The sequence below is a fragment of the Podarcis melisellensis genome (assembly GCF_964234715.1).
Source record: "Podarcis melisellensis genome assembly, chromosome: 7".
Lineage (NCBI taxonomy): Eukaryota > Metazoa > Chordata > Lepidosauria > Squamata > Lacertidae > Podarcis > Podarcis melisellensis.
This window is the reverse complement of record NC_138539.1, coordinates 84,576,688-84,593,058: the sequence shown is the minus strand read 5'-3', so window position 1 is coordinate 84,593,058 and position 16,371 is coordinate 84,576,688. Positions and strand designations below refer to the sequence as shown.

The window sequence follows — 16,371 nt, the reverse complement described above, 5'->3', positions numbered from 1 at the left end:
CTATTAGCCTTCTTGTGCAAAGGAAAAAGCTCCAGTCATCCAAACGTTGGATAAATACTACTTAAAGTGGCTGCTGCTCATTACTAGTGTTAAAAGAAGGGAAGAAAAGGGAACAATCTACGAAACAGGTATTTCTCTAAATAGACATTTCATTAAAATGCATATATTTATTTCAAACATGTGAAATAACTTCCAAGGTGGCATACAAGTATTCCTCTTTATGGAGACACCACTCATATCAAGGAATGGAGGAGAGATTTGATTCAGGTCTCCTTTGAATTCAAATCTATTAAATCTGAATTTTCCAAAACAATATGAAAAGTGAAACGCAGCATTCCTTCACAATTCGCAGTTATGTGAATTTTGTCGTGCAACTCACAACCAGTGTTTACATAAGTGCAAATGTTAAGGGAGAGAGCACTTAAACATGCATTTACTGGTGATAACAACATAAGAACTAATATTAAATAATATTATGTTAGGATAAATTGCTTGCAAAAATTTGTATGTTAGTCGAAACGGTGTTTATTAGGATAAATTTGTAATAAAAGGCTGACGAAGTTCTGCAAAGGTTGTTGTTTTCTAAATCGCTAATTGCTGCAAAATCTGGAGAACTGCATTTGAGATTTGCAAAATGAGAGAGGACAAAAACTTTATAAAAGAATGGGGGAAATTTGTAAGTTACTTAGGAGACCACTGTAAGCAGATAAAAAATAAAAGCAGGATTTTGATTTCACTTGTAGTGTAAAAATTACCATGGATAATATGGTTTGATATAAAAATTGAAGTATGGATGAATATGCAGTAGTAGATGTTTAAAACGAGACACCATAGAGGAGATGGGGGGGGGGAGTCCTGAGATCCAGACAACCTCTTTATATAGATACATTTTTTATTCTCTGTTTATTTGTACTTTGTATTTGTAAAACCAATAAAAACGATTTTTTAAAAAAGATTGCAAAATGAGAAACGGAGAAAACCAAAATTGACAGGTTCTTCCAGCCCTACCCACATCCCACAGTTCTCCTATGTAACAGAAGATACAACATGGCATATTTAGTGCTCCAATCACTGAACATGTTCTGCGCTTTTGTGCATTCCCTCTCCTGCTCCCTCCCTCTCTCTCACACACAGTGATGGATCAGTAATCCATTTCTTTATCATCAGGCTTTAGGCGAGACTGCCACTTTACTGAAAAATTAGCTCACAATCTTGCAGTTTGGGAAATTCATGTCATGTCTGAGTTGCACGTGTCTTCGCAATTAATTAATCAACTAATTAAATTAAGTTGAGAGCTTCAAATGGGCTCAGTTCAATTTCAGGTACTTGTTAAAGTGGAAGAAGATCGGAATTTTGATCTTCATACATGAAAGCAGGTGTTCACGCAAACAGTCTTTCCTTCACTGTAGGTGAAAGTTCTGCTGCCAGCTGGCAATGAAGCCACATTCAGTTTTGATGCTCTACCTAGGAGTGCTGCTTCTCTCTGTATCTGAAGGTGAGATTAAAGTGCTTCGTGATCTTGATGTGAACTCATCTCCTGATACATCACCTTGACTTTTTGCTATATTCCCACACTGGCAGTGGTACAACTAGATACTTTTAGAACGTGGACTAAGTGATTTGATTTGCACAACCCTTTTAGAAAAAAATCTTTACCAGGACATGCTCCTGTGTTAACTGAAGGTTATGGGCTGATAACCTGGGAAAAGGGCAGGAAGTGGACTCATCCTTTCGTCTTCCCGGGAGCCCAGCAGGCAGGGTGGAGAGCTAAGTCTGCAGTTGAGACAAAGGCCAGAGCTTTAGGATTGCCAGGGAATGAAGAAGGAACCATGTTTCTCCCCAATGGAGGAAGCAGGGTCTACTGGGGTAGACTGAACTGTGAAACTATGCTTACGACCCACTTCTGTATATGTAAATGAATGAAAGTCCTACAAAATGCCAGTGAACTTCCCATTGGCTCAAAGGAAACAGAACTGTAGTATGTTGCGCCCAAAAATTCCTCACTGCTCTGGTAGTGGAGAGTATCTGGGAGTAAGGTTTGGGGTTATGCCCCAGTAAGTGGCTGTAATGATGAAGTACAGTGGTACCTCAGGTTAAGAACTTAATTCATTCTGGAGGTCCGTTCTTAACCTGAAACTGTTCTCAACTTGAGGTACCACTTTAGCTAATGGGGCCTCCTGCTGCCGCCGCGCCGCCAGAGCCCGATTTCTGTTCTTATCCTGAAGCAAAGTTCTTAACCTGAAGCACTATTTCTGGGTTAGCGGAGTATGTAGCCTGAAGCGTATGTAACCTGAAGCGTATGTAACCTGAGGTACCACTGTACTAGGATTGACCGGATGTTGATTGGATGCAAGCAGCCTCTAAGGAAAATTTTGCATTCACCTCACTATTGTTCTAGGCCACCCAAATCTCTGCCAAATAATAGCAGGATTCTGGGGGTCTTGGCACTTAACCAGGGTTCATGTTTCCTTGGGGGAAAATGAGGCACAGCAGCGAACTGGTACCTTTAAGAATCAAGGTTTACTCACAAACTGAGTTTACAGAGAGAGTTCAAAGCATTTACATCTCCAGTATGGCTTGTCTTTTCCAGCAGCACAACATTGGATTCCCAGTCATCTTAAGTGCCATGCCCCTGTCTCTCTGTCACAGCCTGCTTCAGCCAGCCATCATAGTTGCTTCCCTTCCATCTCCACATGAGGTTAATAATAATAATAATAATAATAATAATAATAATAATAATAATTTGTTATTTATACCTCTCCCATCTGGCTGGGTTTCTCCAGCCACTCTGGGCGGCTTCCAACAAAATATTAAAACACAATAGTCCTTCAGATATTAAAAGCTTCCCTAAACAGGGCTGCCTTCAGATGTCTCCTAAAAGTCTGGTAGTTGTTTCTTCCTTTGACATCTGGTGGGAGGGTGTTCCACAGGGCGGGTGCCACTACTGAGAATGCCCTCTGCCTGGTTCCCTGTAACCTCACTTCTTGCAGTGAGGGAACCTCCAGAAGACCCTTGGCGCTGGACCTCAGTGTCCGAGCAGAACAATGGGGTGGAGAAGCTCATTCAGGTATACTGGACTGAGGCCATTTAGGGCTTTAAAGGTCAGCATCAACAGTTTGAATTGTGCTTGGAAATGTACTGGAAGCCAATGTAGGTCTTTCAAGACCAGTGTTATGTGGTCTCAGCGGCTGCTCCCAGGCACCAGTCTGGCTGCCGCATTCTGGATTAGTTGTAGTTTCCAGGTCACCTTCTAAGGTAGCCCAATGTAGAGCACATTGCAGTAGTCTAAACGAGAGATAACCAGAGTGTGCACCACTCTGGCGAGACAGTCTGCGGGCAGGTAGGGTCTCAGCCTGCATACCAGATGGATCTGGTAAACAGCTGCCCTGGTCACACAATTGACCTCCGCCTCCATGGACAGTTGTGAGTCCAGAATGACTCCCAGGCTGCGCACCTGGTCCTTCAGGGGCACAGTTACCCCATTCAGGACCAGGGAGTCCTGTACACCTGCCCGCCCCTGTCCCCCCAAAACAGTACTACTGTCTTGTCAGGATTCAACCTCAATCTGTTAGCCACCATCCATCCTCCAACTGCCTCTAGGCACTCACACAGGACCTTCACCACCTTCACTAGTTCTGATTTGAAAGAGAGGTAGAGCTGGGTATCATCCGCATACTTGGTTCTACCCAATTTCTCCTTCTCCTTCTCAGCAGTACTTGCACAAAACAGCCCTTTCCCTTCTACTTCCAGTATCCCCCAGCCCCAGTCGCCCTGGCAACGCCTGTTTCTCAGGCCCACTGTAAGGCACTTTTTCTTCCTGTTGCTTACATCCGGCCAAGGGCAATCCTACCCCAAAAGCTATAATCAGCCTCTTGCTTCTTCAGTAACCCATCCCCAGCAAGTCATTGCCAGGCTGGCCCTTGCTAAATTCATGAGTTTGAGTTAGCTCAAATTCTAACACTTCACTGAATGTAGAGCTTATGGGGGATCTACCACCCCTCCCCCCAAAAAATCTCACAACAATATATTTAGTAAGATAATATAAGGTAAAGGGTAAAGGGACTCCTGACCATTAGGTCCAGTCGTGACCGACTCTAGGGTTGCGGCGCTCATCTCACTTTATTGGCCGAGGGAGCTGGCATATAGCTTCCAGGTCATGTGGCCAGCATGACTAAGCCGCTTCTGGCGAGCCAGAGCAGCGCACAGAAACGCCGTTTACCTTCCTGCTGGAGCGGTACCTATTTATCTACTTGCACTTTGACATGCTTTTGAACTGCTAGGTTGGCAGGAGCAGGGACCGAGCAACGGGAGCTCACCCCGTCACAGGGATTCGAACCGCCGACCTTCTGATCAGCAAGTCCTAGGCTCTGTGGTTTAACCCACAGCGCCACCCGCGTCCCTTAGGAATACTATATAGGAAGACTATAAAACCTGTTGTTAAGGTGTCCGCTTTGCAAGGAATAAAACCTGACTGAGCCATTTCAAAAGTGCTTCAGAGGAATAGCCTTGCCAACTCTTCAATTTCCACCCTATTTAGGGTCTTCATCTTTTATTTTAAAATAATTGGGGGTGTTTCTCATGGGGTGTCTGATTTTGTACTTTTTTCCCCAGGCAATGGGCTTCCGGAGGTCAAGTCCCGTGAACGCCGGTTCTTGCTGGGAAACGTATTTGATTGGAACAAGCCTCCTTCTGGGGACAATGAGGTCCCAGTATCCCGCGACTCCTCTGTGGTTGAGGCAGAATTGTTTTGCCAAGGCGGCTGCCTTGATGGCTGGATAAGTTACCTGGGCCAGTGCTACATGTTTGTTCAGAAACGAGAGACATGGGAAGCAGCTGAGGTAGGGGCATCTTCAAAATGAAGATTTTCTTGGGGGCTCATCTTTAATAAATAATAATAAATTGTATTTATATCCTGCCCTCCCCAGCCGAAGCCGGGCTCAGGGCGGCTAACAACAATAAAATAATACAACATTCTAAAATCATTTCATTATAAAATTAATTCAAATCAAATTGATGGCAACCATTGGGCTAGAGTTCTGTGAAGATTGCCAAAGGAGGGAGTCAGGCTGCGCCCTGACCAAAGGCCTGGTGGAACAGCTCTGTCTTGCAGGCCCTGCGGAAAGATGTCAAGTCCCGCAGGGCCCTCGTCTCTTGTGACAGAGCGTTCCACCAGATCGGAGCCACAGCTGAAAAAGCCCTGGCTCTGGTTGAGACCAGCCTAACCTCTCTGTGGTCTGGGACCTTCAAGATGTTTTTCTTTGAAGACCATAAGTTCCTCTGTGGGACATACCAAGAGAGGCGGTCCTGTAGGTTCAGGGGTCTTAGGCCGTATAGGGCTTTAAAGGTTAAAACCAGCACCTTAAACCTGATCATTTCCTTCCTTGCTTAGACTTTGTGCTGCATAAAACTCCTGCTGCCCTGCAACTCCCTGTTACGCTCCTCCCTTCCTAGGTTGCAGAAAAGAAGCAAGTCTCTACTTTGTTTTGTTCTTCAAGCATTTTTACAAAAAATAAAGATGAAAAAGGGAAAGGGGGCTATGGCATTCAAGTTAATTTTAAGTAGCACCCAGGACCTGCCGTGAGATGTAAATGTTCTTGAATCAACTGTCGCCATGGTGCTACTAAATTCAGAGCATATGTAATGATTAAAACATGCAAAACAGTCATATCTAACTTAAAAAGAGGATGCTTCTCAGAAATTAACCAGGATCCACCTTGGTGGACACCTCTCTTCAGATCTTAGGCATCTTCATTGGCTTTCAGTTTGTCCCTAGGTAAAATTTGAGGCTTTGGTTTTTACCTTTAAAGCCACAAATGGTTTGGGACCAGGTTATCTTAGGGACTGTCTTCTCCCGTATGGACCTGCCTGTGGCGTTCGCACAGAGCCCCCGGTTGTTCCACGGACTATTGACCCTGCACCACCACCGCTTATCTCTTCCACTGCCACCAACCAGGTTTCCCCGGTAGTATATTCAGACTCAATCAGGTTGTAACGTATTAACAAAGATTCCAGTTTATTGTGAATGCAAACAAGTTTTAAATACTTTGAAACACTGTAATCTGATTCACTCTTTCTCCATCTCCCCTATGTCTCTAACTCACTCCTATGCCTCCCACCCACAAGAAACCAACCAAACTAACTGCCAAAACCCCTGTGTTGAGCCTTAAACAGAGTTAGGCTCCACCCCTGGGCTTTCTTATTGGTCAGCCTATTAACCCTTTCTCTCTCTCCCCCAGTGCGACATCTCCATAATGAGCGGGCAAATGCCACAGGGGCAGTCCTTCCCACCTGCCAAAGCATCTTTCTTTCCCAGAGTCCAGAGGCAAAACACTCTGAGGAAAAGAAGATGGTGGCCATGACTGTTGGGAGATTCAGTTTGCAGCAGTGTATCTGCTTAGTAAAAAGGAAGGTAAAGGTAAAGGGACCCCTGACCATTAGGTCCAGTCGCGGTCGACTCTGAAGTTGCGGTGCTCATCTCGCTCTATTGGCCGAGGGAGCCGACGTACAGCTTCCGGGTCATGTGGCCAGCATGACTAAGCCACTTCTGGCGAGCCAGAGCAGTGCACGGAAACGTCGTTTACCTTCCCACTGGAGTGGTACCTATTTATCTACTTGCACTTGACGGGCTTTCGAACTGCTAGGTTGGCAGGAGCAGAGACCGAGCAATGGGAGCTCACCCCTTCGTGGGGATTCGAACTGCCGACCTTCTGATCAGCAAGTCCTAGGCTCTGTGGTTTAACCCACAGCGCCACCCGCGTCCCATAGTAAAAAGGAAAGGAGACACAAAGGAAAGATTTTGCAGTGACTGCTGCTGACGGGGTGCTGTCATCCTCCCCACCCTTCATGTTAGGCCCTAGACCTGTGCCCCCTAATGGTACCATTGGGTGGCATAAAAGTGGCCTACTCAGTCTCCTGTAAGGGGTCGTTTGTGTCTCTGTGACTCACTGCCTCCATATTATTTCACCCCTGTTGCATAAAATGGTGGTCATTTGCACGGAGATACTCATGCTGATTCTGCGATACAAAATCGGACGGTAGCATTTCCTGAGGCATTTTCACACCTTCTTCAGTTGCCTTCCCATTTCCAATTTACTTTCCAGAGAACTTGCCAGCGCAAAGTCACAGGTGGACATCTGACTAGCGTCTCAAGTGCCGAACACAATGACTTCCTTGTGAGTCTGGCGACTTACCACGGACAAGAGACGGCCCAGTTCTGGACAGGAGGAAGCCACAAAAAGGCAAGTCCAACTAGCACAACACTAAAAATGGTAACTCCACACCACTCTGGAGAGAAGAAAAAATACAGTGGTACCTCTGGTTAAGAAGTTTAATTCGTTCTGGATGTCCGTTTTTAACCTGAAACTGTTCTTAACCTGAGGTACCACTTTAGCTAATGGGGCCTCCCGCTGCCGCCGCGCTGCCGCCACGTGATTTCTGTTCTCATCCTGAAGCAAAGTTCTTAACCCGAGGTACTATTTCTGGGTTAGCAGAGTCTGTAACCTGAAGCGTCTGTAACCCAAGGTACCACTGTATACGGCACAGTTGCATTACCAAAGCAAAACATGGCACTTAAATGTTTTGCAGACACAATTTTTACGATTCTAACTCCTCTACCCAGAACTATTCCCAGTGCTCTAAGCCTGAGGGCTCGTTCACACTTCTGTTGGTCCCATGCTTTCTAAACACGGGTTCAAGTGGTTTGCCTTTGTTTAGTGATAAATTGGAACAAACAACAACCCACAGAAAACCTAGTTGCCGTTTGCTCTGATTCAGCACTCAGCTCAACCGCAGTTTTCCCAAGGGAAAGCAGTTGGGCAAACGAAAGTGTGGCTAATTAAGAAAGAGCTGTAAATCCTTTCCGTGTTCTGATTGATCTCTAGGTACTTCATCACCCCTGTTCTATAGGTGGTTCCCCCTCAAAATGAGGGGCAGGACGATGTGAATTTGGGCACAGACACAGTGTGCACACCACACATTGCCTTGCCAAGTCATTCCCCCCTTCCCTATACCACAGGCCAGGTGTGGGGCAGGGAAAGAGCTGACTCAGCCTGAAATATACTTGGAGTCAAGTGTGAATTTCATGCTCTTTTTTCAGCTGGTAGGAGCAATGACTGAAACTTTCCCTAAAACGTCTAGCTATATATATATATATTTGCTTTCGTAGATTTTCACGGGTACAGGAATGCAGGTTTTGGTGTCCTCGGGTGTCTTCCCGTGTAAAAGTTGGGGTGTCTAGGCGACGTTTCGACGAGGTCTCACTCGTCATCTTCAGGCTGGTGCTTTCGGCTTCTTGTTACTGGAACAGAGCAGGATCTCAGTGTTTGAGTTCCTATAAATACTGTTGAGGGGGTGTGGTGTATAGCCTCCAATGTTCTGGGCAGAGAGGAAGTTCCCAGGCTAGTGTGCCTTTTCTTCTTTTGTTCCTTAATTACTTGAGGGATATCTTGAGTGATTTCTTGAGTGATATCCTGAGTACCACTTAGGTGGGTCATTAGGTGTGGATTAGTTGCTAAAGTCTTTGTGTCTTGACCTCTTGAACTTTGTGAAGAGTTTTTCTGAGAAGATGGCTGTACTGCACTTAGTTGTGCTCTGGCTTGGCTTCGTGTATAGGGGCGAGCTGTGGTTTTGTGGCCTGTGTCAGCCAGATCTGTGTAGGGATTGCAGGGGGGTGCAGCATCCGGAGGTGCCACCATGGTTTGGCTACTGGATGGTGTCTGTAATTTATCTGTGGAGAGGGTCTGGGTTTGGGTCTGGTGTGGTTGATTGGTGATGGCGTTCTGTGTGCCTCTGGATCTGGTGTCAGTTTTAGTGGGGAGGGCTAATTTCCAGATGTCTGGCAAGCGGGATGTGTCGTCACGCTTGTTCATGTTGTGAGGGTGTTTCTCTATCTCGATGGCTTCCATGATTATTCTCTTGTGGTGATGTTCCATGTTAAAGAGCAATTTGGAATCTGCAAAATTAATTTCGTGTCCTGTTTCTTTCATGTGTTGGAAAAGAGAGGAAGTTTTTTCTTCTTTTTTGACGGCATTCTTGTGTTCTGCGATACGTGCATTTATTCGTCTGTTTGTTTGTCCAATGTACGTGGCTGGGCAGACTTTGCAGGGTATTTCATAGACCCCTTGGTTTTCCAACTGGATTTTATCCTTGGGGTTTCTGAGGATATTGGCTATTTTTTGGTTGGTGCAAAAGGCTGTTTTGATATTGTGTTTATGGAGGATTTTGCTAATTTTATCTGTAGTGCCCTTGATATATCCTAATGGTAGGTCATCCTAATGACCTACTTGTGAGCTTCGATGTTGTATCTCTCTTCACACAAGTGCCCATTAATGAAGCCTTGACAGCCATTCAAAACAAATACAATCCCCCCGAATACATCTTGGACCTGACCAACCACTGCCTAACCAACACGTACTTCATCCACAATGGACAAAGATACAAACAGATAGAAGGAGCACCTATGGGATCACCCCTCTCACCGGTCATCGCAAACCTGTACATGGAACACTTTGAAACCAATGCTTTAGACAAGTCAGAACACAAACCCAAACTTTGGCTCAGATATGTTGACGACACCTTTGTAATTTGGCCACACGGGAAGGAAAAACTGGATAGCTTCCTCACACATCTCAACAGCCTACACCCCAAAATACAATTCACTATGGAAATAGAAGCCAACAACCAACTTCCCTTCCTTGACGTCCTAATCTACAAAAAACCTGATGGCTCCCTAGGACACACTATCTACCGGAAAAAAACACACACCAACCGCTACTTACATGCACAATCACACCACCACCCTGCACAAATAAACTCCGTAGCCAAGACTCTCATCTCCAGAACCAAACGCCTGGCTGACAAAGACCACTTGACAACTGAGTTACAGAATCTCTCAAATGTGTTAATTGCCAATGGATACCAGCAAAACAGGGTTACGAAGCTAATCCAAAAAGAAACACCCCCCAAAAACCAAGACACAGAAGAAAACAATGGCATGGCCCTCCTTCCTTATATCAAGGGCACCTCAGATAAAATTAGCAAAATCCTCCATAAACACAATATCAAAACAGCCTTTTGCACCAACCAAAAAATAGCCAATATCCTCAGAAACCCCAAGGATAAAATCCAGTTGGAAAACCAAGGGGTCTATGAAATACCCTGCAAAGTCTGCCCAGCCACGTACATTGGACAAACAAACAGACGAATAAATGCACGTATCGCAGAACACAAGAATGCCGTCAAAAAAGAAGAAAAAACTTCCTCTCTTTTCCAACACATGAAAGAAACAGGACACGAAATTAATTTTGCAGATTCCAAATTGCTCTTTAACATGGAACATCACCACAAGAGAATAATCATGGAAGCCATCGAGATAGAGAAACACCCTCACAACATGAACAAGCGTGACGACACATCCCGCTTGCCAGACATCTGGAAATTAGCCCTCCCCACTAAAACTGACACCAGATCCAGAGGCACACAGAACGCCATCACCAATCAACCACACCAGACCCAAACCCAGACCCTCTCCACAGATAAATTACAGACACCATCCAGTAGCCAAACCATGGTGGCACCTCCGGATGCTGCACCCCCCTGCAATCCCTACACAGATCTGGCTGACACAGGCCACAAAACCACAGCTCGCCCCTATACACGAAGCCAAGCCAGAGCACAACTAAGTGCAGTACAGCCATCTTCTCAGAAAAACTCTTCACAAAGTTCAAGAGGTCAAGACACAAAGACTTTAGCAACTAATCCACACCTAATGACCCACCTAAGTGGTACTCAGGATATCACTCAAGAAATCACTCAAGATATCCCTCAAGTAATTAAGGAACAAAAGAAGAAAAGGCACACTAGCCTGGGAACTTCCTCTCTGCCCAGAACATTGGAGGCTATACACCACACCCCCTCAACAGTATTTATAGGAACTCAAACACTGAGATCCTGCTCTGTTCCAGTAACAAGAAGCCGAAAGCACCAGCCTGAAGATGACGAGTGAGACCTCGTCGAAACGTCGCCTAGACACCCCAACTTTTACACGGGAAGACACCCGAGGACACCAAAACCTGCATATATATATATTATTTACACAATGGGCCCCGCGTGATTGGCTAATTCCGGGCTCCTCCTGCAGGCCAATCAGGTTGCTGATTCACTTCATTCAGGAGCCTGATTGGCTGCTCCTGCAGGCCAATCAGGTCACTTATTCACTTCCACCTGGAGCTGGATTGGGTGGCTCCTGCGGACCAATCAGACTGCTGCATTCTGGATCCTATTGTTTCAGGATTCAGCTCAGGAAATAACACAGCCCAAATAGGACAAAGTACAATCCAAGGGATGCGGGTGGCGCTGTGGGTTAAACCACAGAGCCTAGGACTTCCTGATCAGAAGGTCGGTGGTTCGAATCTCTGTGACGGGGTGAGCTCCCGTTGCTCGGTCCCTGCTCCTGCCAACCTAGCAGTTCGAAAGCACATTAAAGTGCAAGTAGATAAATAGGTACCGCTTCGGTGGGAAGGTAAACGGCATTTCTGTGCACTGCTCTGGTTCTCCAGAAGCAGCTTAGTCATGCTGGCCACATAACCCGGAAGCTGTACGCCGGCTCCCTCGGCCAGTAAAGCGAGATGAGCGCCGCAACCCCAGAGTCGACCATGACTGGACCTAATGGTCAGGGGTCCCTTTACCTTTACAATCCAAGGCTGTTGGGTCTTGCGGAGCCCTTTGCTGTGCACTCTGTGGGACACAGCAACCAACCGATCGCTGCTGCTTTGCAGCCTGTACCTCTGCCTTTGCAATTCAATTTCAAATCATGTGGACAAAAATTACCACATGGTGTAACAGTGACCAGGAGTGAAACTGGGCTTTATTTCACCAGGGTCAAAGAGGCAGTTTGGCACATACACACACACACACCACACGTTTGCATACACATGCAAAGGGACTGGAAACCTCAAAGGCACTCCTCCGGAGGCTTCACTCAGGGCAAAAAACCTGGATAGCCACACACACACCCCGTAGCTATGGCACTGTAGTGACATCAGGTGATTGACTGGTAGGCAGCCTTACCCTCTTGTCCAGCTTGGGCTGCAGTGGGTTCTGGAGCTAATGATCTGGGGTGCTGATCAGATCAACCTCTGCAGCCCTGCAGCAAGGAAAGTGTGTGCCCACTGGCGGAGGAATAGGCATACGGGGGAGCGCACTGCCCCCGGCAGTGTAATCCTGGTGGGGTGCCATCACGGCTGTCCCCCCGCCTGCACTGGGCGCCACGCTCCTACGGGTGGCACGTCCCATCCTTACAGCCGGCACCAGCCCCGCCCCGCCTGCTCTCTGCCCCCCGGTGCCCAAGCATGAAGCTCCGCCACTGTATTATAGCTGTCAACCGTCCCTTATTTGGCGGGAAAGTCCCTTATCCCAGCGCTGTGTCCTGCTGCTGTCCCTTATTGATGATGTCCCTTAAATTTCCCGGGTTTCAAAGGAAGCAGCTCCTCTCCCTCCCTGCCTGCTGGCCAGGGAGGAGGGAGGCTCCAACTGTGTTGCTTGGCTGCGTTGCTCAGCCAATAAGGAGTCTAAAAATGACTGGGGGTGGAGCTTGCATGCTTTGTGCCGCATTGCCTGGGGACTCGCCTTTGCTCAGCGCTTCCCAGCAGAGAGGTGATGGTGGTTTTCCTTGTTGCATCCCCTTTGCCGGGTTGCTGCACTGTGGGAACCACGGCTTGAGGCTTCGTTTGGCTGCTGGCTGGGCTTTCTGCCTTTGGCTCAGAGGGGCTCAGACGTTGAACATACCTGTGTTCGGAAAATCCCTTATTTTGGCTGCTGATCCCTTATTTTCGAGGCTGCTTGTCCCTTATTTTCAAATCAGTAAGTTGACAGCTATGCACTGTATGTGCCAACTCCTCTATGGCGCAGAATGCAGCTCTTCTTGAGTGTGTGAATCAGGCTTTGAAACATGTTCCCACACTTCAGTGCTCATGTTTTCAGCTAAAGTAATAGCACGTTCAGAATTAAAAGTCATAGTTGCCATTAATATTTGACAGAGAAGCCTGTTTAACATGGTTAATAATGGAGCAGAGCTTTAGGTGACATCTAATTAAAAGGTTTGGTTTAGATTCTTGGAATAAGCTGTGCTCACCGAACAATGCTGAGTGGCAGATTCCATAAAATCTCGATCTGTTAGCAGAGAATCCATCTGATAAATTGCGCACCGCACATTATTCATGCCCTTTTAAAGTATGGAAACCCCGCTTCATGCAAGACTTTTGTGCGCATACCTTTGAAAGCGCCTCTCACTCACTCCATTTCAGTCGTGCTTGAATATGGAAATTCCTAAACAGTGTACCGGGTGGTGCGATGGTCTTCATTCAATTCCTGTTTGGTTATTCTGCAGGGATCTTCACTAGAATGGACGGATGGCTCCGGGGCAAATTTCCTTCAGCGTCCACTGAGCTCAATTCTTCATGTTTTTGGGGAAGCAATTAACAGTATTCTGCACAGTCGCATCTGCTTAAAGATAAATCTAGGAGGTACACTGTAATCCACAAATATGATATATGTATTTGTTTAGTTCATCCCAGAAAGCTAGGTTTCCTCCACTTTTCAAAATTCTAAGTATTAAATACTCCTCTGGTCACTTTCCCAGCAATTGATACTTTAAGCTAAAGTGATATTTAACACTTTACATGTTGGTTGTGTTTTGTTTGTGCTGTGCCATTGAAATGCCATTGGATACAACAGGCTGATGTTAATTTTAGAACATCATTGAGTGCAATTTGCATCAAAGTTCCATTGCAGAATGGAGTGAGCTCCCTAAAAAGGAGGTTTAGAGCTGATTCACTCCCACCCTCCTCAGATTAGGCATTATTTTTATCAAACTAGTTCAAATCAGAGTTAAATGCCTAGCCGAACAACATTGCAGCAGCTGGTCGTCCAGGGATTTCATTTTGGGATAACATCTACATTCATCTTCAGTTTCACTGTAGAAAATTTGGTGGCTGCCATGTCTTGAGAAATATGGCAAGCGTTAGCAAACCTGTTTTGACTTTCTTGAAATCACTCAATATTTTATTTCAGGATGAATATCCATATTCTCCTTGGGTGCAATCCACCTTAGGTGCATTTTCAGTCAAAACCCTAATTGCAAAGTTTACGTTCAAATGCAAAGTTTACATTCTCCAGGCTCATATGGTTCTTGGAACTTTTAAAAGTAGTTTGGCAAACCTATTAAGGACATAACTGGTGCTCCAGAAAGGCTTGGAGCCCACAACTTCATCGGGGAGAAATTCCAGAAGAGTGGTCATATTATTCTGTTCTTTGTGCTTTAGCAAAAGGGCTTTTATGATGGCCATATCATTCTGTGTGTGGTGGAAGTACTTTGAGCATACATTTCTTGCCCTGAAAACAAATGCATTTTAGTGTGCCCAAACCACCTCTGCCACACTAAAACTGTAACATCTCTTGTCCCCCTGAAATAGTAAGGGTACCAGATGCATATAAAGTGAGTAATGAGCTGCTCAAAGAAAATCACTCACCCATTTTGTGGCAGATGTACAATCTTCTCTTAAGCGTAAAACTCAGGCAAAACAATTGATTCCTTTTTGCAGTGAAGGGAGCAGAAGGCAACCCTCACTGGCTGATCATTTTGCCAATCATGTGGCTATTTTTCCTCTCTGCTCCCCAGAGGGTATTTTCAAGTTTTCATAAACTGAATGGGTTTAATATATATAACCTTGTAAGTTTATTCAATTAAGCTTTTGTCTAGTGCTATATATATATATTACCTCTCTCGCCCTGACCTAGCCACTGTGATCCACGCAACGGTCACCTCCAGACTGGATAATTGTAACTCACTCTACGTGAGGCTGCCCTTGAGACTGACCCAGAAACTCCAGCGGGTGCAGAATGCCGCAGTGAGACTCCTTATGGGGTCCTCGCTGCGAGATCACATTCACCCGGTGCTATACCAGCTGCACTGGCTCCCGGTGGAGTACAGGATCAGGTTTAAGGTGCTGGTTTTAACCTTTAAAGCCCTATACGGCCTAGGACCCTCGTACTTATGGGACCGCCTCTCCTGGTATGTCCCACAGAGGAACCTACGGTCTTCAAAGAAAAACATCTTGGAGGTCCCAGGCCACAGAGAGGTTAGGCTGGTCTCAACCAGAGCCAGGGCTTTTTCAGCCGAGGCTCCGATCTGGTGGAACGCTCTGTCACAAGAGACTAGGGCCCTGCAGGACTTGACATCTTTCCACGGGTCCTGCAAGACAGAGCTGTTCCACCAGGCCTTTGGCCAGGGCAAAGCCTGACTCCCTCCTTTGGCAATCTGCACAGAACTCTAGCTCAATGGTTGCCATCAATTTGATTTGAATTAATTTTATAATGAAATGATTTTAGAATGTTGTATTATTTTATTGTTGTTAGCTGCCCTGAGCCCAGCTTTGGCTGGGGAGGGAGGGATATAAATAAAAAAATATTATTATTATTATTATTATTATTATGACAAAAGCTTAATTGAATAAGCTTAAAAGCTTGGCATTTTTGATGAGAAGATAATATTTTTCTAATCTAATGAATTATTGGATTTTATTTTGTTTTTATTCACTACTTGCTTTTCTTCCAGGCCAGGGGAACTGGGATGGCTCTGATTGCAAAAAGAAGCTACCCTTCATCTGCAGCTACAAACCCAACTTGACACCCCCATAATCGCATCAGAAAAATAATGCAACCTCTTCTACTGAACCTGCTTTAACAAACACGGACACGGACAAAATCAAGTTTTTTTGCTTAAGTGCTACTTGTTAAATGTGGTCCAGATATTGACACATGCCATTATTTAGAGTTCGTACTACTTAAATAAAGTCTGGCTCAATTTGAGTGCTTAACAAGATCTATGTGCCACTTAACCTCCACGGGGATTTGAGGAATATTGATGAGAAACCTTTAATTTAAAAATAATTACAAATCATTCATTAAAACATTACTTATTTCACCATTTAATGGCCTGGTCATACATTTTAAATGCTGAAAACACTCTCCTTAGGCGTGTCAGATAAATCCATGAAGAGTTAATTGAATGCTGTTATTGGGTTGAAAGAAAAAAGAAATAGTTGTAGTTTTAATCATCAGTTCAAAGAAAAGTCACACAAACATGAAAGGAAGTGCAAATCCAATGGAAAAATCATGGGTCTATCATTGTACACACAAAAGATACAGAAATTTGTCAACAGCACTGCTGAATGCAAACTTGTTATTATAGTTATGTATGTTTAATTGCTTTGCATTATACATCACTGTGTCCTGTATAAACAGACAGCTTCCCTTTGTTTTTTTCTTAATTATAACTTGTGTATCATTTGTTAGACATAATAGATATGTCTGCCT

General features: G+C 45.2%; 1 protein-coding gene across 1 annotated transcript; it reads left to right on the top strand.

Moving 5' to 3' along the window:
* The first annotated feature begins 20 nt into the window (after window positions 1-20).
* LOC309373604 (snaclec coagulation factor IX-binding protein subunit A-like) lies at window positions 21-15,987 on the top strand. Its single transcript, XM_081917958.1, has 6 exons — window positions 21-128; window positions 1,410-1,495; window positions 4,612-4,838; window positions 7,101-7,238; window positions 13,385-13,520; window positions 15,611-15,987. The coding sequence occupies exons 2-6, from the start codon at window positions 1,435-1,437 to the stop codon at window positions 15,691-15,693; spliced, it is 645 nt and encodes a 214-aa protein (XP_081774084.1). The 5' UTR covers window positions 21-128; window positions 1,410-1,434; the 3' UTR covers window positions 15,694-15,987.
* Window positions 15,988-16,371: the final 384 nt, after the last annotated feature.

Bases quoted from the DNA above. Each gene is read 5' to 3' on its own strand.
- LOC309373604 (XM_081917958.1), top strand. From the start codon at position 1,435: ATGAAGCCACATTCAGTTTTGATGCTCTACCTAGGAGTGCTGCTTCTC. The intron at 4,839-7,100 runs GTAGGGGCATCT...TTTACTTTCCAG, and splicing joins AGACATGGGAAGCAGCTGAG to AGAACTTGCCAGCGCAAAGT. The intron at 7,239-13,384 runs GCAAGTCCAACT...GTTATTCTGCAG, and splicing joins CAGGAGGAAGCCACAAAAAG to GGATCTTCACTAGAATGGAC.